The sequence below is a fragment of the Oryctolagus cuniculus genome, chromosome 10 (assembly GCF_051225735.1).
Source record: "Oryctolagus cuniculus isolate XC-2025 breed Fujian yellow rabbit chromosome 10, ASM5122573v1, whole genome shotgun sequence".
Taxonomy (NCBI): domain Eukaryota; kingdom Metazoa; phylum Chordata; class Mammalia; order Lagomorpha; family Leporidae; genus Oryctolagus; species Oryctolagus cuniculus.
The window spans coordinates 64098130-64124358 of NC_142876.1; the positions used below are offsets into that span (position 1 = coordinate 64098130).

The 26229-nt window shown below is 42.2% G+C and overlaps 1 protein-coding gene across 10 annotated transcripts in view; it reads left to right on the plus strand.

Moving 5' to 3' along the window:
* Positions 1–26229, plus strand: part of ARHGAP28 (Rho GTPase activating protein 28) — a 209736-nt gene that overhangs the window by 94958 nt on the left and 88549 nt on the right. For 7 of the 10 annotated variants that reach the window (XM_089305313.1, XM_002713588.5, XM_089305311.1 and 4 more), the window contains one exon: positions 22994–23196. In XM_089305313.1, coding sequence (XP_089161439.1) covers positions 22994–23196 — 203 coding nt within the window. The remainder of the gene's footprint in view (positions 1–22993; positions 23197–26229) is intronic. The other 3 variants (XM_089305315.1, XM_089305316.1, XM_070050450.2) reach the window with 1 other exon arrangement.

Genomic DNA, 26229 nt, shown 5'->3' on the forward strand with positions numbered 1-26229 from the left:
TCTTGTTTTCACCTGATCCATCTGGATAGAGGTTTGTTAATATTACTGAACTTTTGTAAGACTGATCCTTCCATTTCATTGATTGACTATTTTTTTCTAGAAAGCTTTTATTTAATAAATATAAATTTCATAGCTACAGCTTTTGGAATATAGCAGTTCTTTCCCCTATACCTGCCCTCCTACCCCCAAACCATACCAACTCCTACTCCCTCTCCTGTCCCATTCTTCCTAAAGATTCATTTTTAATTATCTTTATCTCTCTTTATATACAGAAGATCAACTTGTACTAAGTAAAGATTTCAACAGCTTGCACCAACACAGACACACAAAGTATAAAGTACTGGTTGAAGACTAGTTTCTCCATTGATTCTCATAGTACGACACATTAAGGACAGAGGTCCTACATGTGGAGCAAGTGCACAGTGACTCCTGGTGTTGATTTAACAATTGACACTCTTACTAATGACATCAGTGATCACCGGAGACTCTTGTCATGAGCTGCCAACGCTATGGAAGCCTTTTGAGTCCACAAACCTTTGATTGACTCTGGTTTTTCTATTTCATTGTTTTTGTTTCTGGAATTTGCTATTTCCTGTTTTCTGCTTACTTTGTGTTTAATTTGCTGGTTTTTTTTTAAGATAGAAGCCAAAACATTAGTTGGATAGCTTTCTCCTTTTCTATTGTATGTGTTTAATGCTATCAGTTTTTCTCCAGCTACTGCTTTAGCATATTCCACAAATTCTGTTATACTGCATTTTTAATAATTTCATAATTTCTATTTAAATTTTTATTTCTCTTTGACCCATTGGTTGATTAAAAATGTGTTTTTTAGTTCCAAAATAGTCTAGGATTTTCTAGATATCTTTCTGTTATACATATCTAATTTAAGTCAAAGAAAATATTTCTATGATTTGAATACTTTTAAATTTATTGACACTTTTTGTAAATTTTCTATTTGTACTTGAAAAGAATGTGTTATTCTGTTAATGATGATGGAGTATTCTGTAAAAATAATTAAATAAGTTGTCTTTTACATATTTGCTGATTTGTTACCTACTTATTCTATAAATTATTCAGGTAGGAGTTTTGAAATATTTTACTTTAGTTATTTTGTTGTTTTTTTCCTGCTGTTCTATCAGTGTTTGCCTTATGTGTTTTGAAGCTCTTTCATCACATATATAAAAGTTGAAGATTGTTATTTCTTCTTGATTGATCTTTTTAGTATTGTAAAATGATCTTCTTAATCTATAATAATATTTTTGGCTCTGTAATAAACTTTTTCTGCTACGGATACAGCCAATGGCGAAGGTTGGGCCAGGCCAAAGTCAGGAGACTGACTTCTTCTGGGTCTCCCACAAGCATTTGGCAGTCTTCCATTGCTTTCCCTGGTGCATTAGCAGGGCATTGGATTGGAAGTGGAGCAGCCGCGACTTGAACTGGCACCCTTATGGGTTGCTGGCATCGCAGGCAGAGGCGTAACCTAGTATACCACAGCACTGGCACCACAACTTTCATTTTTTAGCATAGCATTTTATTTTTACTTTAATCTATTTATGCCATAACGTTTCACGTGTTTTTTATTTTTTGTCAGCAGCATATCGTTGTGTCTTGCTTTTTTATCCAATCTGACAATTAATGCCTTTTAATTGGGATGTTTAGATCATTTATACTTTAATGTATTTATTGATAGGGCTGAGTGCAAATCTACCATTTTTCTATTTGTTTTGTATTTGTCTTCTTTTACATTCACCTTTTTTTCTTTGGCAGGGGCTTCTTTTAGATAACCTTTTGCTTTATAACTATTTGTTGTGGTATTTTAGTGATTTCTTTAAGCTATATATTATATATAACTTACCAACATTTACCTTTCAAGTAAAATGTCTGAAGGTTAAAAATACACTAGGCAGATTCATGGCATAGTAAACATAGCGGAAGAAAACGGCTAGTGAATGTGAAGGCATAGCAACAGAAAGTCTCCAAAATAAAACAAAGAAAAAGATAGGAATATATGAAATACATGTAATAAAAATCTTACAACAGTATACTTCTGTATCACCTTCCAGTCTTTTCTGCCATGCCATAGATTTCAGTTACTTTTTGTTTTAAGCACCTAATTAGCCTTTAAAGGGACCTAATTAATAAAAAAGTATATCTAACCTACGATTACCATTTCATATATTCTTCATTCCTTTGAATATGGCCCTCATTGTTCCATCTGTTATGTGTGTGTGTGTGTGTGTGTGTGCTTGAAAGATTGATTTCCTTTACCATTTCTTATTAAAAAAAAATCTGCTGCTGCTGGATCTTTCCATTGTTCATGTTTGATATTTATCCACCTTTCATTTTTGCAAGATATTTCTATTTAGTATACAATTTTAAGTTGATAGATTTTCTTTAAGTACCTAAGGTGTTGTTTGCTGTTTTTTGGATTGTATTGTTTTAGGCAAAAATATCTGGCATTCCTTGTTTTGCACCTCTGTTCATGTCCTTGTGTTTTTTTTCTGATTTTGAGATTTTTTTTTTCTTTACCAGTGTTTTAAACAATTTGATTTTGATTGTGCCAGGATTTTGTTTTCTTCCTGTGTCTTATGTTTTAAGTCTGTTGAGCTCCTTGGCTTTTAAATTTTCGTCAAATTTTGTTCTCCTATTTGGGTATTTTAAAAACCTTCCATGTATTTACTCAGGATGTCAGTATTTCCTGTAGCTTCTTAAACGTAAAGTTATAATAACTGTCTTAATATCATTGTCTACTAATTCTAGCATCTGTGTCATTTCCCAATCTGTTTGTATTGAATTTTCTCCTCATTGTGGGTCATGTTTTCCTGCTTCTTTGCATGTCTGGTATTACTGTTTTTGGTTTGTTTTTTTTTTGTTTTTTTTTTTTTTTTGAATTCACAATGCTGACTTTTACCTCATTAGATATCTCATTGGATATTTTTATATTTCTATGCATATTTTTGAGCTTTGTTCTGGCACTAACTCCTTGCGAGTTTTGATTTTGAGATATGTTAGATAGGACCAGAGTAGTATTTAGTCTAAGAAAAAGTTTTCTCCAGAAGGAAAAACTCTTTGGAGTACTCTATCCAAGTCCTATAAATCATGAGCTTTTCCAGTCTGGGTAATGCAAACACAAACTCTTCCCCAGGGGCCTGTGATTACGGGGTTCCTGTTATCTAATCTTTCTGGTGTTGTTTTTCTGAACTAGGGTGCTTTCCAAATATGCGTCTGCTGATCAGTATTCGGCTAAGAAAAATTTGAGGGGTATTCTGTGAGGATCTCCAGATTCTCTCTCTCTCTCTCTCTCACCCTCACCCTCTCACCCACACACAGAGACACACACACACACACACGCACATGCCTCAATCCCTGTTTGGTGAGCCAACAGGCCCAGTTGGGTTCACACCATGGCCCGGAAGCTCTCTCTAGGCATTTAACTGGGGCCATTGTGGGGCTGAGCTTGTTTATTTCCTGTCTTTCAAGGATCACCGTTTTTAGTTTCCTGACATTCAGTATCTTGAAAATCAATTCATATATTTTGTGCATGTGTAGATGCATGTTTTTCTTTATTATGGCAAGGGGAGTAAATCTGGTTCCTGTTACTTCATCTTGGCTGGAAGTTGACACAATTATTAGGCCACCTGACATCTTCCTATTGGTCAGAGGGGTTGTGTTTGTCTACTTTTTTCACTCCTTCTCTTCCGTGTGTTTCTGTTTGTCTTATTTCTGTTGATATGTGTTCAAGTTCACTGATCTTTTTTTCTCTTTTTTTCTCAATTGCTGTTCCACCCAGCAAATGTTTTATTTCACATATTACTTTATATATGTACAGAGATACGTATTTTGTAACTTCTATTTCTTTCCTCATCATGTTCATTTTGTATTTTAAATCCTTAAGCATCTTGAGCATTTTTATTCCAGCTGTTTTAATATTTTTCCTGCTAATTCCATAATTTCTATGTCTTCATGTTGACTCATTTTTATCTGGTTATGACTCTTTTTTTTCCTTCTTCATAAATCTAATATTTTTCACTTGATTCTGGAACTTGTGAATTTCAGGTAGTTGGTTGAGTGCTGGGTTTTCTTGTATTTCTTGAAAGAGTGTACAGTTACTTTACTTGTGGCAGAGGGGATACGTACATTTCAGAGTAGCGTCTCATGAGGACACATTTGGCCTTACTGGCCAGGCATGAGACTTGTGAAGTTCCCACAGTATGCCATGTGTGTTTGGTTGCATTTGTTTACGCTGGCTGGGATGAACTTAGTTACTCTGTCACGCTTGAAGCAGAAGCACAACAGGTATAATCACACATTTAATGTGTACACCAGTGCACATGTGTGCTGGCACCAGTGTGAAATCACTTCCCTAGCCCTGTGTGACTTCCGGAAATTTTCTGGGTTCCAGCTCCCTGGTTCTTTTCAGAAGCAAATGCTTGCCTGATTTTGTGAAGGTTCAATGTATGCAGCCTTGATAAGAATTCAGCTCGAGTCCAAGGGATTTCCCCCGTGCCAGTTGCAGGATTTATTTCTCTTGGTTGATCCTGTCTTTCTGGTGCTCTGACCAGCAAATTCTTGCTGACTCAGTCTTCCTGAGCTTTGATCTCTGCTTCTTCCCTCTGGGAGACTGCTGGGCTCTGTGCAGGAACTCCTTCCTTGTGCTCCATCCTGGAAAGTGCCTCCAAGTAGAAAACCACAGTGACTGAAGAGCTGGCTTCATTTGTTTCCTTCCCCCGGTGTGGTAGTCCTGTACTGCCTGTTTTCAGATTTAAAAACAGTCGCTTCCCTGTGTCTGATTTTCTGGTTGTTTACAGTGGGAGAGTAATTTTGAACCCTGTTGCTCTTGCATGACTGCAAAGGGAAGTTCACTGGATATGTTTTTCACATACACATCTGTGCATGTGACCCCATGCCGTATTTGTTTTGGCTCTATTTGCCCTCATTAGAATGTCAGCTCAGTGAGGGTTAGGTTTCTTGCTCTTTGCTATCATTACAGTAACTAAAGTAGTGTCTAGCATCATGAACTTTGTACTTCCCGTTAGTAGGCACTCAATAAATGCTTAAATAAATTGTTAAACCAATCACTATCATTAGCATATTGTGGTCAGCAAATTTCTGAACCTATAAAAGTATGTTTATACCTGCATATTTTTAGTCACTTTCACCACTGAATTATCCTCAGATTAAATTCTTCTTTGTATACACTTTCCAGAAATCTGGCATTCTCTTTTCTTTTCAAGGCAGATTTCAGCTGATTATTGAGAAGGTTGGAGCTAATTTGAAAAAGTGTTTTGTTTACCAGGGGATTCCAATTCAATCCCATCGAGGTGGCATGTACCAATGCCATCTCACTGTTCCAGGTGATCAGTTTCAGTTCACAGTTGGTCATGGTGAAGGGACTGGGAGTCAAAGGGAGCACATAGACAAGTCTAGTACCTGCTAACGCTAACTGATGGAGTAAATAAAGGGGAGAGTGATCCAACATGGGAAGTGAGATACTCAGCAGACTCATAGAATGGCAGATGTCCTAAATAGCACTCTGGCCTCAGAATCAGCCCTAAAGGCATTCGGAGCTGGCTGAAAAGCTCATGAGAGTATTTCAGGCATGGAAAGCCAAGACACTCTGGCAAAAGATCTCTGCGAGTGAGATCCCAGTGGAAAGAACAGGTCATCAAAGAAGGAGGTACCTTTCTCTGAAGGGAGGAGAGAACCTCCACTTTGACTATGACCTTGTCTAAACAAGATAAGAGTCGGAGAACTCAGAGGGCTTCCATAGCCTTGGAAACTCATGACTGGAGCATAGGGAGATTACTGATGCCATAGACAGGAGTGTCAATTGGTAAAGTCAACAACAGGAGTCACTGTGCACTTACTCCTCATGTAGGATCTCTATCCTTAATGTGCTGTACATTGAGATTTAATGCTATAACGAGTACTCAAACAATATATTTCACTTTGTGTTTCTATGGGGGTGCAAACTGTTGAAATCCTTACTTAATGCATACTAAACTGATCCTCTGTAAAAAAAAAAAAAAAAAAAAAAAAATATCAATTCCCAACTTGACTCTCACTGGGATTAAACATGACAATAGGTCTGCTCTGATTTCATCATCATTTAAAAAAATCATCTATTATTTTTCACTTTATGTTTCTGTGTGGGAGCAAACTGTTGAAATCCATGCTTAATGTATACTAAGCTGATCTTCTGTATATTAAGATAATCAAAAATGAATCTTGATGTGAATGGAAGGGGAGAGGGAGTGGGAAAGGGGAGGGTTGTGGGTGGGAGGGACGGTATGGGGGGGAAGCCATTGTAATCCATAAGTTGTACTTTGGAAATTTATATGCATTAAATAAAAGTTTAAAAAAAAAAAAAAAGAAAAAGTGTTTTGGCCTGTGTCTTTGAATGAATTCCAATGCATTCACATACAAAGTCTGTTCATGTTTTCATGAGGCATCAGTGGATGCATGGACGCAAATATAACTGAAACTCCATTGGCCCATGTCTAGAGGCGGGCAGGGTGGGCCTGAGGCGCTCTTTCCTTCAGGAGAGGCCCCCTAAATGAATCTTAAACTGAGTCAGGTAGGAGTAGGAGGGAAGATTCCAGGCACAAGACTACTTTTCTAAACAGAGGTACCAGTCATGAGCCTGCAGGATGCCTGGTGGAGGAACACGTGCCGGGTCGATGGAGTCCATTGCAGTATCTAGAGGGGGTGTCTAGGGGGCTGCTGCATGTGAGTCTGGGGGAGCAAGTCGAGGATGGGTGTAGCGACTGGGGGGTGGTTTTAGCTAAACTCTGAGGCAGGAAGAGGTTTGGGGAGGAGGTGGCTGCAGACAGTATGAAGAGCTGTGTGCTAAAGGTTGTACCTTGAGAACTACTAGTAGGCAAAGATGGGTGGGTAAAGAGGATTCAGAAAGCAGAGAGAGGAGCACAGCTCAGAGCAGTTTGAAGAGAATCAGGAAGGAGTGATTTCAGGCTAAGAGACAGAACTGTGTCCGACTCAACAATTAAGGGGTGCTGGAATTATTTAGAGTGGGCTTTGGTTGGGGTGCCTGTAAAATGCATATTGTATATATTGTATATTATTTTATATATGTTATTATATATTATATACATATTATATATTACATATATGTATGTAAACATATGAAAATAAAATAAAAATACTCAGGCCCAAAATACATATACTCAGGTCTCTCCCTAAATCTTCTGACTTGAAATTTCTATGGGCAGGACCTGAAGATCTGCAGCTTACAAAGTTCTCTAAGAAATGTTTTAGCAAAATAACTAGTGTGAGTTGCTGGAGTAGAGTTTCAAGAAGGAGGGCTCATCAACTGAGCCACGTACATCATAAAGTTCCAGTGCAGTTGCATTGTGAAAGTACTCACCAGATCTGGCCATTCAGAGGATGCTCCTAGACTTAGTTGCAGCTAGTCGCCCAGTGTGAAGTTTCCATAAACTTCACCATCAGAGAGAAGAAAAGGCTGGAGAGGAAGGCAAGAGTCATCGTTGAGTCAGCATTGCATTGCTGGTTCTCATGTATTTATTCGTCAGAACCGGAAATGGATCCAGCTGCCATTCCTTTTCAAAGTTCTCTCAGGCACAGGTGGTTAGCCTAGTGGTTAAGATGCTAGGTAGAACACGAGCATCCCGTATCAGAGTACTTGGATGCAGTCCCTGACGCTGGCTACTGACTCCAGCTTCCTGCTAATGCATACCCTGCAAGACAACAGTTTAAGTAATTTAGTCCCTGCCTTCCACTTGGGAGCCCTGAACTGAGTTCTTGGCTTATGGTTTTGGCCTGGCCCAACCCTGGCCATCGTGAACATTTGGAGGGTGAACTACCAAGTGGGAGCTCTCTCACTCTCCTTCTCTCTCTCTCTCTCTCTCTCTCTCTCTCTCTCCCCCTCCCTCCCTCCTTTCTCTTTCTCTTTCAAATGAAGTAAAAAAAACCCACACACTTTTTTTCCAAAATCTATTCAATGCATTTGGTAAATGTTTTCTAAGGGCTTGCCGTGTGGAAGTCACCCACTGAGTGTCTGTCAAGAACACCCAGATATACTTCCAAGTACAACAGAACTTAACTATACTGAGAACTACAAGAGGGGTGTGGGGAGCTCTGGAAGCTTACGCTTACCTCCCTCCTGGAGTTGTGAACACTGCATTTCTATTTTTTTTTTGCAGTGTAGTTATTTTTGTATCTTTTTTTAAGAAAAACATAGTACTCTTTGTTTCTTTTCTTCTTTTCTTTGTAGGATAATACAACCAAAAAAGTCTTTTGTAAAAGATCCCATTTCTCAAAAAGTTACTGAGATAGCCAAAACTAATTTTCAAAAACTTTGCAATAATTTTTAACTTTCTTTCTTTTTTTATTTTTATTTGACAGCTAGAGTTATAGAAGTGAGAGAGAGACAGAGAGAAAGGTCTTCCTTCCGTTGGTTCACTCCCCAAATGGCCGCCACGGCCGATCCGAAGCCAGGAGCCAGGAGCCAGGTACTTATCCTGGTCTCCCATGCGGGTGCAAGGGCCCAAGCACTTGGGCCATCCTCCACTGCCCTCCCGGGCCACAGCAGAGAGCTGGCCTGGAAGAGGAGCAACCAGGACTAGAACCCAGCGCCCTTATAGGATACCGGCGCCGCAGGCGGAGGATTAACCAAGTGAGCCACGGCACCGGCCCCAATAATTTTTAACTTTCTATCAAGAAATTAATATCAATCCATAGTTAGCAAATGTAGAAAGTGATTATTTTTCTTAAATATGTGATTCTGAAAGTTTTCCTGGAGATTGACATTTTTCTAAGTAAGAATTATGTAATAGAAATAAATGGGGAACTGCAAAGGATTTAGCTGAATTCGGGATCAATGATTACAGTTGTTTATTGACTAGTAATATCTGGAGGACAAGTGTGGACTGAAATCCAGCCTTGCTTCATTAGCTGAACTGCATTTCCCGGAGAGAATAGTCTCTACTGAAATTATACAAAGGTGCTGTGTTGGCTGGCAGGAATCCTGGTAGAACTTCCTTTTACAAACTACTGGAATATACAAGTATGTAGTCTGTTAAGCAGAACATGGGTAATTTCTGTTTTAACCAGGGAGCTTTAGAATGAGAGCAAGAACTAGAAACTTCACTTGCCCATTCATCAGAGACAAAATATTAAGCGGTGGGTTCTTCTGTAAAATAAACACAGAAAAGTATAAGACCTAACTTCTGTGTGCCAGTGGTGCTTAAAAGAATTTCAGTGAAAGCTCGTTAGGTCTGCTCATAACGGAGTCCGTCCAAGGAACTGCTGACTATCATAATTACTCCTGGCCGGTGGTGAAGATGGTAACATCACTGGGAAAATGAATGGCTGGGAAGCCTCAGAGGAGACAAAACTTCCCAGGTCAGATGGTTCTCTTAGAAAGAAAAAAAACCCAAAACTTTACCTAAGATGACAGACAAAAATGACTCCCCATGCCCCCTGGCAGAAACTATTGACCAGGGATTTGTAGCTAGTTTCTGAGCTGCTGTCAGGAATTAAATCCTGAGCTGCTAACGCTATTCCTCTTGGCTGGGGGGCAGCTTCAGAATTTCGGTGACAAGCGTCCCCACTGTGTGAAGTGTCAACCAGTGTGAAACATTTACTCGAGTCGCTTGTGATGGAACGTTCACATCTCTTGTCTATCCCAAGTTCGCATTTACCACGAGCATTCAGGGTGCCTTTCCTTGTCATCCTCTAAGAGGGATTTGGAGGACCTAATTCTGACAGTGGCTTTCATGGCAGTTTTAGAGAGTGTGGCATGCTTTAACTGCTGGCTCTGTGGTTGGCTCAGGCAGCTTATATGATAATGAACAGTGTGTTGGGTGAACCGGAGACAGGCAGAGAATGCATTTCAAATGTTTTCAGTGGGATTCTGATTATCAGTAGCATCAATAATAAAAGTGCGAATTTAGAATGAATTATTTTATTTTCACCTCGTTCTGATACTTTGGGAATATGTGTACTAGCTAGTAAAATGAAAGTCTTGGCGCCCGCTTCCTTGAATGGCTTTCAAATAGAAGACATGAATTATGGACACTCTTTGAAGAATCTCTCATGCATTCTAATATGTCAACCAATGTATAAATTTAAAATGTGATTAATGTTTAATGATGAATAGTGCTAATGTATTCCTTTTAGATCCAATATACAATAGTTTTTAAATGTGTGGTACTGTTTCATGTTTTATATGCAATTTTTATAGCCAAGCTAGTTGGTTTGCTACACTTGCCCAGTTTATTAGTTTACCTTCAAATTTTTGAGAATTTTATATATACTTATATATAATATCTGTATTTTGTGATACTTTTCTTGTAGCTCTCTTTGTTCTTTGAAGACTTTGACCAGAGATAAAACTCCCAACTTGTTTTATGATTTAAAAAAATGTAACTAATTTGATTGTCTTATATTTTTTGATTATCATATGTTTTTAAGAAGTAGAAGAAGGGAACAAAGATGATAATATCTGATGTGAAATGTGAGCCTTTAAATGTTTTGGCGAGTGAGTGATGACATAAAGTGTGCACAGATCGGGAGACTAGTAACCGGGGGAAAAGGCATGGGATTAGGTCCCAGGATAGCAAGCTTGTCCTTCTGGTTCTTACTAAGGATCTGTGTGATTTTAGCCGACTTAATTGACCTCTCTGAGCTTTGTTTTTCTTATCTACAAAATGCGGTAGCTTATTTGGGTGACTCTCACATTCCTCCTCAGCTTTCCAATTCTAGAATTGTCTGTTTTCTTGGCAACCCTGGTTATGACTTCCCAGTCCAAAGCTGCTTCTGTGGGTACAGAGCTGAGGATACACATGTGTCAGAGTTACCAGCGAAAATAAGTGAAACACGGCTGGTGATTGCTCAGAGGCACCCTCAAGAATCAAAGCATCACAGAGTGAGTCTGAGGGTGGCAACAGGATATTGTGGAAGAAGAGAAATCAAGGAGGCTGAGCGTCTGCACGGCCAGCTCCCCTCTGCTGGCGTTTCCCAAGTGGCTCTCGGGGATTTCACACCACATCCATCGTTTGCAGCTGAAGTGATGGGAGTGCCCTCTGAGGAAGGCCAGACTCTCCGGGGCTCTAGGCTCTGTGAGCTCTGTAAGCCAGCCCCACCCCCGGATGATGCCCACCTGGGCATTGGGCAGAGCCACTGCCTGATGCTTCCTGCGGCCGTTTGCCATTCTGTCCTGCTGGAATGCATTTTTTTTTTTTTTAATACACTGAAGAGAAGGCAACTATACAAAGAAGCAATAGAGCAGGGTTTTCAGGCTTCATGGCTGAGCATTAATGACAAGGTAATAATGACAACAGAGACCAGAGAGGTCAAGTGGCTGCAGCCCAGCAGTGGCAGTACACCTCGAGAGGCAGAAGCAGACAAGAACACTAGGAAATCAAGGCAGACCCTTAGACGATGGCAGAATGGGGGACACATATTTTTTTTTAAAGACTTATTGTTTATTTTGGAAGTTAGAGTTACAGAGAGAGAGAGAGAGAGAGAATCTTCCATCAGCTGGTTCATTCCCTAGATGGCCACAACAGCCAGGACTGAGCCAGGCTGAAGTCAGGAGCTTCAAGAGCTTCTGGGTCTCCCACATGGGTGCAGGGGCCCAAGCACTTGGGCCATCTTCCACTGCTTTCCCAGGCGCATTAGCAGGGAGCTGGATCGGAAGTGGAGCGGCTGGCACCGTGGTGGCCCCAGATTCTTCTTTTTAATGACTGAAAGTCACACACAGTGGTGCCAGCTGCAGCAGACCCCTTAAAAGCACACCATAAAAATATACTGAGATGTGGTACTATGGAGAGAACACAGATGGAGAACAGGTCATTTACTTCTGAAATAAAAAGACGGTCTTTTTAGGAGTATTGATCCAGATTACTTGCTGGAAAGTATGAATTTCTGAAACATACAGGCTGCCAAGATTCCCACGGGTCAGTGAATGAGTCAAGGTGAGAATTCGGAAAGATTCTTTTTGCTGACATTCTGTTTCATAGACTCTTTCCTGGTGTCTCCTAATTAGATACAAAATATGAGCCTCTGAGCAATGATTAGGTGTCACTGAGCTGGTTCCCTACTCATAACTTTAATTTATCTTTGAGGCTAATGTGATAAGAGTCACTTGTGGGACAGATTGAACTTCACCAAAATCAATATACACGTCAAGCTCCTACACTGAGTATTAGTTTTAGCCCAGATGGAACATAAAATGCTCACGACTGGTGATTTACTTTGTTGCTGGTTTAGATGATTGTTAGCAGAACCATTTCCCATCTGTGTCCGAGTCTCTCTTTTGCCAAAAGCCACCCATAGCCCTCCCAGGGAGTGCATTTCAGTCTTTCTAAATGCACGCCCCTTCTTAAAAATTCTGCCTTTTGCTAAAAATTATTTGAAATCTCAAACCATTTTTAGTCATCAAAATTCCAAAAAAATACATTATCTCAGGGGTCATTATTTTCTCATACAGGTGTTTTATTGAGATTTAATCCAGATAACATAAAATGCACCCTTTTAGAGTGTAAACGTGAGTGGGTTTTGGTATATTTACAATGTTGTGGTCTCCTCGCCGCCATCTCATTCCAGAGCACGTCCATCGCTCCAGAGGAAGCCCTGGACCCGAGGCGGGCAGGCAGTCCCCTCTTCCCCGCCCCTGGCTCCCAGCCAGCGTCGGGGAATTTTCACAATCAGATTGTATTTCAGGGCTGTTATGTACCTCGTTCTATATACATTTATAATTTATGTACTTAAACCCTGGGGTAGCTCTGCAGACATTGACTCTCTTCCGTGGCCTTCTCTGTTCCTTGGTAGAGCAGTCGGTGGAACATCATCTAAGTTGCTTTCAAAGGCCAGCATGGAGTTTGCTTGACCTCCGTAGCTAGAAGTGCAGAAAAACCCATTACCCACGCCACTCCACCTCCGCAAGAAAGGATTCTGTTGATCTTCCTTAGACAGGCATCCATCGGCCCAGGTAATCCCTGGGATTTGGTGTATAATGAGTTGAGGTCATGGTTTCTTCCATTGCCACCATCTGGCATGCCACCATTTCTACCACAGTGTTTGTTCTCGAAGGCACTATGTAAATATCCAAGAATGTAATTGTTGATGGAGCGCCTACTGGCTCAAAAAAAAAAAATTGACTTTCTAATATTCCCTGCCACGTGACTGTGGGTTTCTTTGCTGTTTGAAATCTTCCTCCGGTATCCGTACACAGTTTCTGTATCATCTACTGTCAGCACACAGGCTCAGGCAGCTCCTTTGCCGTGGACAGGTGACGTCATCAGCTTCTCCTTTTTCCCCTAAAGGGGCTGACGCAGGCGAGGGAAACAGAAAATCGAGAGGGCAGAATGCAAAGAGAGGGTGCCCGGGGAACAGGAAAGCAGGGTGCCGGAGCAAGTCAGAGCACCCCCGCTCTGTGGCCCAGCTTCTCTCACCCTGAAACCAACCGTAGCTGCTTTGTATCCTCCTGGCCTGGAAGTGTTTTCTGAGAGGCAGCCAAGCTGAGCGTGTTTGTAAGCCTGTAGAAGCACAGAGCAAGGGCCTTATCCTCCTGAGGAAGCTAGAGGGTGGACAGGCGTGTCAGTGGGACCGGGCCCAGGGTCTGTCCCAGGGAGCGGGCAGCTCTTCCCTCAGGGGCTCTGCTGCAGTCACGAGTCCCAGACGACTGCGTGGGATGTGCAGCCCTGCTGCTGCCACGAGCAGCGTTAGAGGACAGTGACAGCCATGGAAAGTCAGCCCCCTTCTTCTGGAGGAAAGGGAAGAGCGGATCTGAAACTCTGGGGTTGTGTTCAATTTTAGAAGAATCGTGAAGCTTTTCCTGTACATTTAGGCAAGGACGTCTTGCATAGAAACTGTTTCAGCCCATGGAGTACAGGTCAAGGCCAGACCAAGACATGGAACTGGGCTCTTCGCTTTGCCACCCCTGCAGTGGAGACGTGTTGTCAGCCTGCACTCTGCCTAGGAGACGGGTTACTGATGCTGTTGTTACTGAACGTTCCTCTTAGCGGGATGGGCAGTGTGTCTCACCTCACCCTACCTCAAGTGACTCAGTAACGTATTCCTTCCAGTTGGTGTCAGGAATAATTTTGGCTGCAAATGACAATAAAAACAACAGACTAGTATATTTTTTAAATAAATATTTATTTTTCTTACATTTCTGGATGGACAGCGGCTGGTGTGATTTCTGAGACCCGGTGATATCAGTCCTGTCCACTACAATTTCTTGGCTTTATTCTTATGGGTGTGATGACTGCTGAAGCACCAGCCATCTTGTCTACATTCCAAGAAGGGAGTGGGAGGAAAAAGATAGCACCTGTATCAGGAAAACCAAAGATCTCAGTGAAAACCTGGGGAAGACTTTTACTTACGTGGCTTTAACCAGGACTGTGTCGGAGGCCTTTTCTGGCCTAAGGGAGTTGGAGAAACAAGGCCTAGGAAAGGGACAGCGTCAGAGAGCAGCTGGGATAAATACAGTTTTATTTGTTTCATTAAAGTTCTAGCAGTGTATTAGTGCATTGTGATATTCCAGCACCAGTTATAGCTTGATTCTAAATGTAGCTCTGAGCAGCCTAACGCATTAGTTAAATCGTAGTAACCACTAACACGTGGGCTGCATTGCAGTGACTCTGTAATGTGGGTGATTATATCTCCCATTTTGCAGATTAGGAAGTGGAGGTACAAAGGCTCAAAGCTGCAGAGCCTGCCTTCAGACCTGGGCCAGCCAGCTTCACAGGTTTTCTCCGTATAAAAGTGTGTGTAGCCATAAACAGATAAGCAAATACCTGTGAGGACTCCTGAAATTAAGAAAGATGATGGGGGAGGGCAGGGGGCCGGGGAGCATTGGGACATGGCTGAGAAGGTCTGAATTCAAATCCCGGTCTACTGTCACCAATCATTCATTCAGTAAATATTTCTGAGTTCCTGTTAATTGCCAGACAAGGGTCCACTATGTGCTAGTGGGGAAAAGAGGCCCCCAAAACCGAAGCAAGCAAATAAGTAAGTTGTAGATTGCTGATGAGAAGCAAACACTGAGAGCTAAGATGGTGGACGATTGGAGAGATGCCACTTCAAGGTGGCCAGGAGAGAATTCCCCACAGAAGGTCATGGGCAGTGTCGTGCTGTGAAAACAGCAGTGGCAGAATGTTCCAGGCAGAACAGACAGAGCGCATTCCCAAGGGGAAGAAAGAGCCTGCCTTTTCAGAGACAAGATGAGCATGCCCAAATCTACTGCCCGGAGAGCGGGGTGGAGGGTGGGCTGGAGGTGAAGATCCAGGGACAACATGCTGAGCCTGGACGTCATGGAAAAGAATTCGTATTCACTTGGGATGGCAGTGGTAAGCTCTGTGTCACCCTTTACTCTTAAAAAAAAAAAAAAAAGATTTATTTATTTATTTGCAAGTCAGAGTTACACAGAGAGAGGAGAGGCAGAGAGATATAGAGGTCTTCCATCCACTGGTTCACTCCCCAGTTGACCGCAATGGCTGGAGCGGCGCTGATCTGAAGCCAGGAGCCAGGAGCTTCTTCCGGGTCTCCCACATGGGTGCAGGGACCCAAGCACTTGGGCCATCTTCTACTGCTTCCCCAGGCCGTAGCAGAGAGCTGAAAGGGAAGAGGAGCAGCCACAACTAGAACTGGCGCCCATATGGGATGCCAGCACTTCAGGCCAGGGCATTAACCCGCTGCACCACAGCGCCGGCCCCACTCTTTACTCTTCAGTAATTTTTTCCCTCATTGGATGAGACATTATCATACTGGCTGTGACTACTTCATGTGGTGAGTGTAAGGATCAAATGATGTAATGCAAGTGACAGAAAACTAGTTTATGTAAAATTCTCCATAAAATAAGAGGTCCTAATAACCCAGACACAGAGAAAGTGTTTCTTAGCCAGACGAAGGCCTTTTAAAAATAGCTTTGTGGATGCCCTCTACAATCGTGGTTAGGCAATGCAAGCTTATCCATAAAGAAATGCAACTTTAGCCAGCGCCGCGGCTCACTAGGCTAATCCTTTGCCTGCGGCGCCGTCACCCCGGGTTCTAGTCCCGGTCGGGGCGCTGGATTCTGTCCCAGTTGCTCCTCTTCCAGTCCAGCTCTCTGCTGTGGCCCAGGAAGGCAGTGGAGGATGGCCCAGGTCCTTGGGCCCTGCACCCGTATGGGAGACCAGGAGGAAGCACCTGGCTCCTGGCTTCGGATTGGCGCAGCACGCTGGCCATAGCAGCCATTTGGGGCGTGAACCAACAGAAAGAAGACCTTTCTCTCTGTCTCTCTCTCTCTCACTGTCTAACTCTGCCTGAGAAAGAAAGAAAGGAAGGAAGGAAGGAAGGAAGGAAGGAAGGAAGGAAGGAAGGAAGGAAGGAAGGAAGGAAGGAAGGAAGGAAGGAAGGAAAGGAGGAACTTCTAGAAGGAAGTGTGTTTGCAATGCTTTGTGGGAATTCCTCTTCCAGTTAGGATGTTGATTCGATTGTGCTAGCCCATGGTTCCCACTGTAACTACCAGGGGGTTGAGGACAAATGGCAGAACGATGTATTTTTAAAGCTACATTGGAGAGCTGTGGACACAAAGAAGTCAAAAAGAGCTCTGTTCTGGTGAACACAGGGCTTTCCCTGGAGCAGCAGAGCCCAGGGCTCACTCCCTCACTGGGCATCTGTTAGAACTTTCTGCATGTCTGTGCCCTTCGGGACAGAAGCTCACACTTGCCGGGGAGAGGAACTCTGCGAGGGCAAGGAGACACCAGTGGAGCTCTCCATGGCGGCCCACACTCCACAACAGATAGGAATTTGTAGAAGCTCCAAATGCGGAGCTGTTCTCTGCACTCAACGGGATTTTCCCCTTGATGGTTTTGCTGAGAGCCCAGCAACACGGGAGCCTGGGGGCCAAGCTCCAGAGCAAAGAGAAATTTCCGCAGTTCATGGCTTTTATCTCCAAGCCCATCTAGCAGGAGTGACCCGCACACACAGGGTAGTCATCCCCTTGAAGCTTTTGAAACCAGAGATGCAAACTAAAACCAATTAAAGTGAAACAGCCCGGCCAGACCCAGCGCAGCTCCCGATTGGATTGAAGTGATTTGCTTCTCCATCCAAAAACCAGACAGCAAAAGGCTGACCCTTTCTGGGGGAAAATGCATGCTTATTCCAGTTTTCTTGAGGTTTTTTCAAACAGAGTCTGCAATATAATAAAAAGGTAGGAGAAACGTGAAGATAAAGGAATAGGTGACTCCTAAACAACTGATTGTTTTAAAATCAGTATTAGCAGGGGCAGGCTTTGGCTTACCAGTTGAGATGCCCATTGAGATGGTTAAGACTCCCACAGTGGAGTGCCTGGTCTGCTCTTGACTCCAGCTTCCTGCTACTGCTCACCCTGGGAGGCAGCCATTCCAGGGGCTGTTGGCAGGGCTCTGGGGAATGAGTCAGCAGACGGGAGCAGAAACTCTCTGCCTGTCAAATAAATAAAAATTTTAAAAGTAATATATTATCAGACACATTAACAGAGCAGGTGTTAGCACTAAGAAACAAAAACTACCTAATAACAATGATAAATATGTTAAAGAAGTTAGAAGAGAGGATAGACAAAAATGGTTAAATGTCAACAGAGAAATAGAATCTCAGAAAAGAACTGTTTGGATATTCTTGATATGAAGAAGACACAGTATTGGAATTGAAGCACTCAACAGATGAACTTAGAAACTGGACTTGGCAATGGAAATTCATTAGCTGAAGCCCAGAGAAAGGATGGCGGGGGAACCCAAGAAGGTTGTGAAGGGCATAACAAATGGCCTTGTTTTTGGAGTTCCAGAAGGAGATGATAGAAGAAATGGACAGAAGAAACGTGAAGAGAAAATGTATAAGAATATCCCCCAATTGATGAAAAACATAAACCCATAGACTGAAGGTCAGTAAGTGTCAAGCAGAATTTATAGAAAGAAAACCACAAATGCAGCTGTTTTAGACTCAAACTATAAACAACAAAAGATAAAGTGAAAAATGCATTAAGAGCAGCTAAAGAAAACGGGTACTATATTTAGAAGACCATCCATAAGAATCACATCTGACATCAGAATCAGTAGAGTCCACAAGACAGTGGAACGACTTCTTTAGAAAGATTTCAACAACAGCAAAACTGCCAGCCCTGGGGTGGGCAGTTGGCCCAGCAGTTGGGATGCCCACATCTCATGTTGGAGTGTCTGCGTCTGAGTCCATGCTCCACTCCTGATCCTAGCCCCTGTTAATGAGCACCCTGTAGGAGAGCTCAAGCACTTGGGTTCTTGCCACCCATATGAGGGTCCTGGATTGAGCTCCCCACTCCCAGCTTTTGCTCCAAGAGGGGGCCATTTCAGGCATTTGAGGAGTGAACCAGAGGATGGGAGAGCTCTCTCTCTCTTTCTCTCTCAAATAACTAAATAAACATTAAGAAATAAAAGGTGGAGGGAGAATTATAACTCATACAGTATTTATGTTTTAAAATTGTAAAATACCAGTTCAGTATGAATGATAATAAGTTATAAGTCTCTGGTACCCATTAAAATATAACACAAGTTATAGCTAAAAGCACAATGGAAGAAAAACGGAATAATAAATTTTTTCCTGTGTTTTTTCAATGCCAGTTTGAATTTATGGTAAGTACCATATGTGATATTGCTCTTCCAGATGAAAGCTGCTACAAAAAGCTCCTTTTGTAGCAAGATTGCATTCTGTTTTTCATATAACATTTTACTGGTATTTTTTGGAATAAAAAAAAATACAGACAGCTGAGGAAGCCTAAGCCTTATTTTCTCCTTATATGGTGATGTCAGGAACTGCGGATTGAAACTCAACAAATTGCTGGGTGGGCCTGAGGACCCGCATATGTAATGTTTTGAGAGTGGAAGGTCATGGTGGAAGGTCCATCTTGGGGCAAAGGAGAAATATTTGGACTCTTAGCTAAAAAAATGAGAGCTCTTCCAAGTGCGCATTTCCAGAAAAAATGCTGACTTCTTTGCCAAAAAAAAAAGAAAAAAGGCTGATCACTGCAGCTCAGGGATGCCTTGTGTGGATGTCACAGATGAGCAAGTGTGTCACTCAGCAGCTTGTGACCAGGATTTCCGCTGTCCCCAGCAGAGTTTTATGAAGATTTCGTCTTTGAGATCCTATTAACATTCCCTTCGCATGAGGAAGAAACTGTGCCATAACTGAAATTATCATTGTTAACCCCAAATGTATCGTTCCTTCTTGTTGTACTCTACAGTTCCCTCATTCCTAAATTCTCAACAACTTTAAATATTGTCAGTACTTGGGTATATCTTCATGTTTGCTTTATCCATTGATTCAAGAGGCAGAGATAAGAGGGAACAAGAGACAGAGGGACAAAGAGAGCTCCTACCTGCTGTTTCACTCCACAAACACCTGTGACAATTTGGACTGGGCCAGGGCCAAAGATAGGAGCTAGGAAATCAATCCAGGTCTCTCACGTGGGTAGCAGATTTCCAGTTACTTGAGCCATCACTGCTGCTTCGAAGGATCTACATTGGCAGGAAGCTGTAGTCAAGAGCCAGAGCTGAGAATCAAACCCAGCACCCTGATGTGGGATTGCGGGCATCTTATCTTAACCACTAGGCCAGACTCCTGCTCTTGTTGAAATGTTGAGCTAGATTATACAACTCCATGCAGCCATTGTTGTGGCATCACTATATTGTTGTGGAAAAAATGGCAATGACATGTTTGAGTTAGGAAGACAAGGCAATTTGTGGAACAATGTTGATGGAATGCATATGGGAGGAGACCCTCCATTGATACTATTATATATTATTTAAATGTTCATACTTACAATAAAGGAAATTATGATTTTAAAGACTTGACCCATGTCTGCTGTGAAGACTGGAATTTTTGGTGGCAGGCTTTGTGGTGCATCAGATTAAGCAGCTGCTTAGAACACAAGCAGCCCATATCAGACTGCTGGTTTGAGTCCTGGCTACTCCACTTCAAATCTAGCTTCCTGATAATGTTCCTGGGAAGGCAGAGGATATTAGCACAAGTGGTTTCTTTTTTAAAAAGATTTATTTATTCATTTATTTGAAAGAGTTACACAGAGAGAGAGGAGAGGCAGAGAGAGAGAGAGGTCTTCCATCCACTGGTTCACTCCCCAGATGGCTGCAACAGCTGGAGCTGTGACAATCTGAAGCCAGGAGCCAGAGCTTCCTCCAGGTCTCCCACGCGGGTGCAGGGGTCCAAGGAGTTGGGCCATCTTCTACTGCTTTCCCAGGCCACAGCATAGTGGTGCAGCCAGGTCTCGAACCGGCGCCCATATGGGATGCCAGCACTTCAGTCCAGGGTGTTAACCCACTGCACCACAGCGCCTGCCCCTAGCACAAGTGTTTGAGGCCCTGCCTCCAGTGTGGCAGACCCAGATGGATTTCCAGCATCCTGACTGGGGCCTGCCCCAGCCCCAGGTGTTGTGAGCATTTGGGAGTGAACCAGCACATGGAAGATATTCTCTCTCTCTGTCTTTCAAATAAATGAATATATACATAAATAAGTAAATCTTTAAAAGAAAACAGTAAGTTTTTTACACATCAGACATATTCACTTTTTAAAAAGAAAGTAACCTCAAAATTTTTTGCACCAAAATGAATTTATATTTCCATTTTCCATGAACCTTTTGATTTACCTTCATGTATACTCATATTTTATGAATTTGTTAGCACTTTCAGTATTAGCTAAAGGAAAAAATTATTAAAAGCTTAAAAATAATAATGAGCCATAACTGTCTTGATATCTTATTGCTTTCAAATCGGTTTCAGCTACTAGAATGTGTCTGTTTTATCAAACTATAAAGAAATCATTGAAACACTCTTTATCACTCAATTATCAAAGCTGCCTAACATTCTTTTTATCACACAGCACATAAGGAAATAAAGAGAATAATTTATATTTTCCTGAAACACTTTGATTTAAAAAATAAGTTGACCATCTTGCTGTCTTGTAGATGTTCAGAACTTCTTACAGTCAGGTACTATGACAAGATCAATAATAAAATTCTAGAAATTTCTATGACAGGTGGTTTAGAAATTTAGAAGGATTTTTAGAGGAATAGGGAATCTGAGCAGAAAGATTTTAGTCTTGTTTATGGAAACATTATTTTCCCTTTCTTTTTGTACTCCTGTGTGTACTAGTGTGTTTCCCATGAGCTGTCGGCCATGGTTACATTTTATATCTGCGGATCTAGATTAATTGTCCTAAGTGAGTCATGGCAGTTGGACCTCCCTGTGCCGGTGCTCTGGTTACCTCTTCCCAGTTCTTGTTTGTGGTGAATCTGCTCTGACTGCACATCCATTAGAGGTAACCTCAGCCTTTGGTTCCAGCCCACCTGAACCCAAGAAGAAGGGAAGCTCCAAGGAAGTTCTTTGCAGACTCACACCAAATTTGAAAATTAAAAAAGAAAAAAGCAAGAACAGACAGAAGGCTTTGCTGTATAAAGCAATCCAATCTTAATGGCTGAGGACCAAAGTGTTTCAGTGCATCAAACATCACATTCCAAAGAAATGTAATATTTGTGACTCATATATCATGGAAGCCTTGTATTTGATTTTATTTTTGTCAATCACCAAAATCTCTCAAAATCTCAATATTTGGCATCTGTCTACCCTGCTGTGTGTCTTGCTGTTTGAAACAGACATCTGTTGCATACTTCTGTGTTGTGAAGGTTTCACAAGTGCTTGTTCGCTTGGTGTTGGCAGCAGACCCAGGAAGAGAGGGCCCCACGAGTAGCTGCAGGCTTTGCCCTGGCTGCTTGTGTCCTGTACTGGTGGTGGCACTCTTAGGGAATGAGTTCCCTCAGGGGCTAAGCTGCCCTCCTCTATGGCCAGAACCTCCCTTGGTGGCAATCTGCTTCTCCCCTAGCTGACCACGGCAGGCTGCCCCCGGTCATTGTTCCGCTCCCCCATCCTCGTATAGAGTTTTCACTTAACGTTACAGAACATTTCACTATCTCATCATCAAGTAACTTTAAACATTTTATGTTTTGTATTTCAGAAAATTGTACAAATAAATGTAACATTAAATTTATCACCTTAACCATTTTTAAGTGGTATCCACATTCATAGTATTGTGCAACTGTCCCTACCATCCACCTCCAGACTTCTTCTCACTGTCAAAACTGAAACCATACCCATGAAACGGTTAACCCCCCGTTCACCCTCCCCCCAGCTCCTGGCCACCACCAGGCTACTTTGCCTTTCTATGAATTTGACTTCTCCAGATACCTCATCTAAGTGGAGTGACAGGTTTGTGATTTTGTGAATGACTTATTTCCACTTGGCATAAAGCCCTCAATTTTATCCATATGGTAGCATGTATTGGACTTTCCTTTCTTTTGAAGAATGAATAAGTATCCCATTGCACGTACATATCACAGTTTGCCTATCCATGTGTTTGTTGATGGACACCTGGTTGCTTCCACCTTTTGACTGTTGTGAATAATTGTCATAGATATGCAAGAAAATCTGCAAGATTTTGCTTTCAATTCTTCTGGGAATGTACCCAGAATTGGCATTGCCAAATCAAGTCATAATTCCATATTTAATTTTTTGAGGAATTGCCATATTTTCCATAGAGTGTGCCATTTTACACCTCCACCAATAGTTTCTCTACCTACATCCTCAATACTTGTTATTTTTTATTTCCTTTTTACATTGAGTACCCTAATGGGGGAAACTACCCTTCTGTGTTGTTGTCTGAGATGCTTTACTGGAGCAAGCTTTGACTATGCATGTTTTAATACATACGTTTAATTTCTCATTTTATGAGTGTGTGAAAATTAGAAAACAGATTTTCACGTGAATTCCTGGGTGGCCCCTCATTATGAAGCGTAGAGAATAAAAAGGAAAATCTGCCAATGAACAGAGACTATTCCCAGGAATCCCATTCCACCACACTAACTCCATTTCTCCCTTGGTGTTAAACTGAAACTTAACTTTGTGACTGTGTAACCAAATCTCACTCACCTGTATTATTCTTTCCTTAGAAAATCCATTCCTCGCTGCCGAAGAATTAACAGGATGCTCTCCAATGAATCCCTACATTGCCCTGCGTTCAGTCGCTCCAACTCGCAAGCCTCCGTAGACAGCGCCTCCATGGAGGATTTCTGGCGGGAAATAGAAAGTATCAAAGAGAACAGCCTGGGAGGGCAGGAGGAGCAGCCGCCAGCCGAGGTCAAGCCTGTGGATGGTATGGGTTAGATGTGTTTTCCTGCTGTGCTCTTGCTGCGCTCTCTTGTTCTGTTGCCAAGCACAGGTCATCCCACCATGAGTTTAACCTGCAACTTTGTAGAGGTAGGCTATCAGTGACCCTACTGCCTTGGATTTCTATCCACTGGGCTGGCTCAGAATGGCTTTTATCAATGACGACTTGACTTGAAGGTGGGCTAGACCTTGACACAATTCAAATTGATCCCTTGCACATCACTACTTAGGGATGGTGTACCTGCCCATTGATTTGATTTGCTATCATTAAGTAGACAGTATTCTAACTTTGGTGACTTTTACATGTGTGTATTAGATTGATTAGAGAGAATCATCGTGATATGCCTATCATTGACACTATCAGACAATCCTCAGATCACATTCAAGTTCTGTTAATCATTTCTATATTAACTTATGTTTTTATTATTTATTATCTGAAAGAGTGACAGAGAGGGACTGGCACTGTGGCATAGTAGGCTAAGCCTCTGCCTGAGGTGCTGGCATCCCATATGGACACAAGTTCGAATCCTGGCTGCTCCTCCTCTGATTGAGCTCTCCTCTATGGCCTGGGAAAGCAGTGGAAGATGGCCCAAGTGCTTGGGCTTCTGCACCTGCATGGGAGGCCCAAAAGAAGCTCCAGGCTCCTGGCTTCAGATCAGCCCAGTCCCAGCCATTGCAGCCATTTGTGGAGTGAACCAGTGGATGGAAGACCTTTCTCTATGTCCTTCCTTCTCTCTCTCTGTAACTCTACCTCTCAAATAAATAAACAAAATCTTAAAAAAAAAAAAAAAAAAGAAGAATTAATGACACAGAGAGAGAGAGAGAAAGAACTTTTATCTATTGGTTCAGTCCCCAGCTGCACGCAATGGCTGGTGCTGGGCCATTCTGAAGCCAGGAGCCAAAAGCTTCATCTGGGCCTCCCAAGTGGGTAACAGGGGCCCAAGTACTTGGACCATCTTTTGCTGCTTTTCCCAGATCAATAGTAGGGAGCTAGATTGGAAATGGAGCAGCCAGGACATGAATCAGCAACCACGTTGGGATGCCCGCATCATAGGCAGCAGTTTTATCTGCTGTGCCACAACACCAGCCTCTGTATTGACTTCTATGACTGAAAAAAAAAAAAAAAAAAAAAAAAAACCTCTATTTTAGAGTTGCTTGTTGCATTTACATTATGGGACTGTTTTTTTACAGTCCCTTTTTCCTTTACAGTCTGGTCAGTCTTGTAGCCTTTCCTTGGTTTTATGACCTGGACACTTTTGAAGTTGACAGTTCATTTTTCAGAATATTCCTGCTGTGAAGTTGTCTATGTTTCCTGGTGGTTCAGATGTGGGCTATGCAGCTTTGGCGAGTCATGATGTTCTATTCTTCTTGTTCTATCCTTTGACAGATGCACAGTTTTGATTTGTCTCATTACTCATGATGTTCACTTTAATCTCTTAAGATAATATATGCAAGATCTCTCAAATGTGGTTATTATTTTCCATTTTATAATTATTAATTACTTTCTTGTGAGATACTTTCAAGCTATGTAAATATCCGATTCAACATCACATCATCTCTTTATATAAGAATGTGCTACTAGTTTATTTAGTGGGTTTATATTTTACTATAATTTGATTATTTTTATTTGAAAATCAAAGAGACAGACAGAACTCACACCTGATGGTTGACTGCCCAACTGCCTGCAGTGGCTGGGGCTGGGCCAGGCCAAAGCTAGGGACTAGGAACCTAATCTGCATTTCCCGTGTAGGGGAATCATTTGCGCTATTACCGCTGCCTCCTGGGGTCCACATTAGCAGGAAGCTGTAATTGGAAGTCAGGACTCAAACCAGACATTCAAATATAGGATTAAATGAAGTCAGGACTCAAACCAGACATTCAAATATAGGATTAACATGTGTCCTAACCACTAGGCCAAATGACTGGCCTTTATAAATTATCTTATTTTTAAAGATTTAGTTATCAGAGCTGGCAATGTGGTGTAGCAGGTAAAGCCACCACCTGTGATACCAGCATCCCATATGAACACCCTTTTGTGTTCTGGCAGCTCCACTTCCAATCCCACTCTCTGCTACTGTGCCTGGGAAAGCAGTAAAGGATGGCCCAAGTGCTTGGCCCTTGCACCCACAGGGGAGACCTGAAGAGGCTTCTAGCTCCTAACTCTAGCCTGGCCCAGTCCTGATCATTGCAACCATTTGGCGAGTGCACCAGCAAATGGAAGACCTCTCTTTGTATCTCCCTCTCTCTCTCTCTGTAACCCTTTCAAATAAATAATTAATCTTTAAAATTTTACTTATTTATATATTTGAAAGGCAGTATGACAGAGAGGGCGTGAGATCTTCCATCCACTGGTTCACTCTCCAAATGGCTACAACAGCCTGGGCTGGGCCAGGTTGAAGCCAGGAGCAGGAACTTTATCAGGGTCTCTCATGTGGGTGGAAGGAGCCCAAGTAGTTGGGCCATCATATTCTGCTTTCCAGGCACATTAGCAAGTAGTTGGATCAGAAACGGAGTAGCCAGGAGTTGAACTGGTGCTCTGATAGTGAATGAGGGCATATTTGATCCATCCCCCTAGAGGCCCCCAAGTTTACTTGTCCTCTCTTGGTTTCTCTTCCCCTTGCACTTGGATCCAACATTCCAGTTCAGAGTACCTCTCTGCATAGAAGGCTGTCTTCCTGTGCCCCAACTAGTGGTTTTAGGCTTCAGGACTGAAATTTGGGGATGAGGAAGTAGCTGCATACCTTTTAAAATATTAGTATCCACACATTTAACATTTCCACTCCTTATTAGTATCCACACATTTAACATTTCCACTCCTTCTCTTTTATACACCCAAGTTTCTGTCTGATCATCTTTCCCTTTAAACCACAGAGCTTCCTGCAGCAGATCTTACAGAGCAAGTGTGCTAGGGATGAATTCTGGCCATTGGTATTCATCTGGTAATGACTATATTTCACCTTCATTCTTGGAGGATATTTGTTGCTGGCTATGTAATTGTGGATTCACAGGTTTTTTGTTT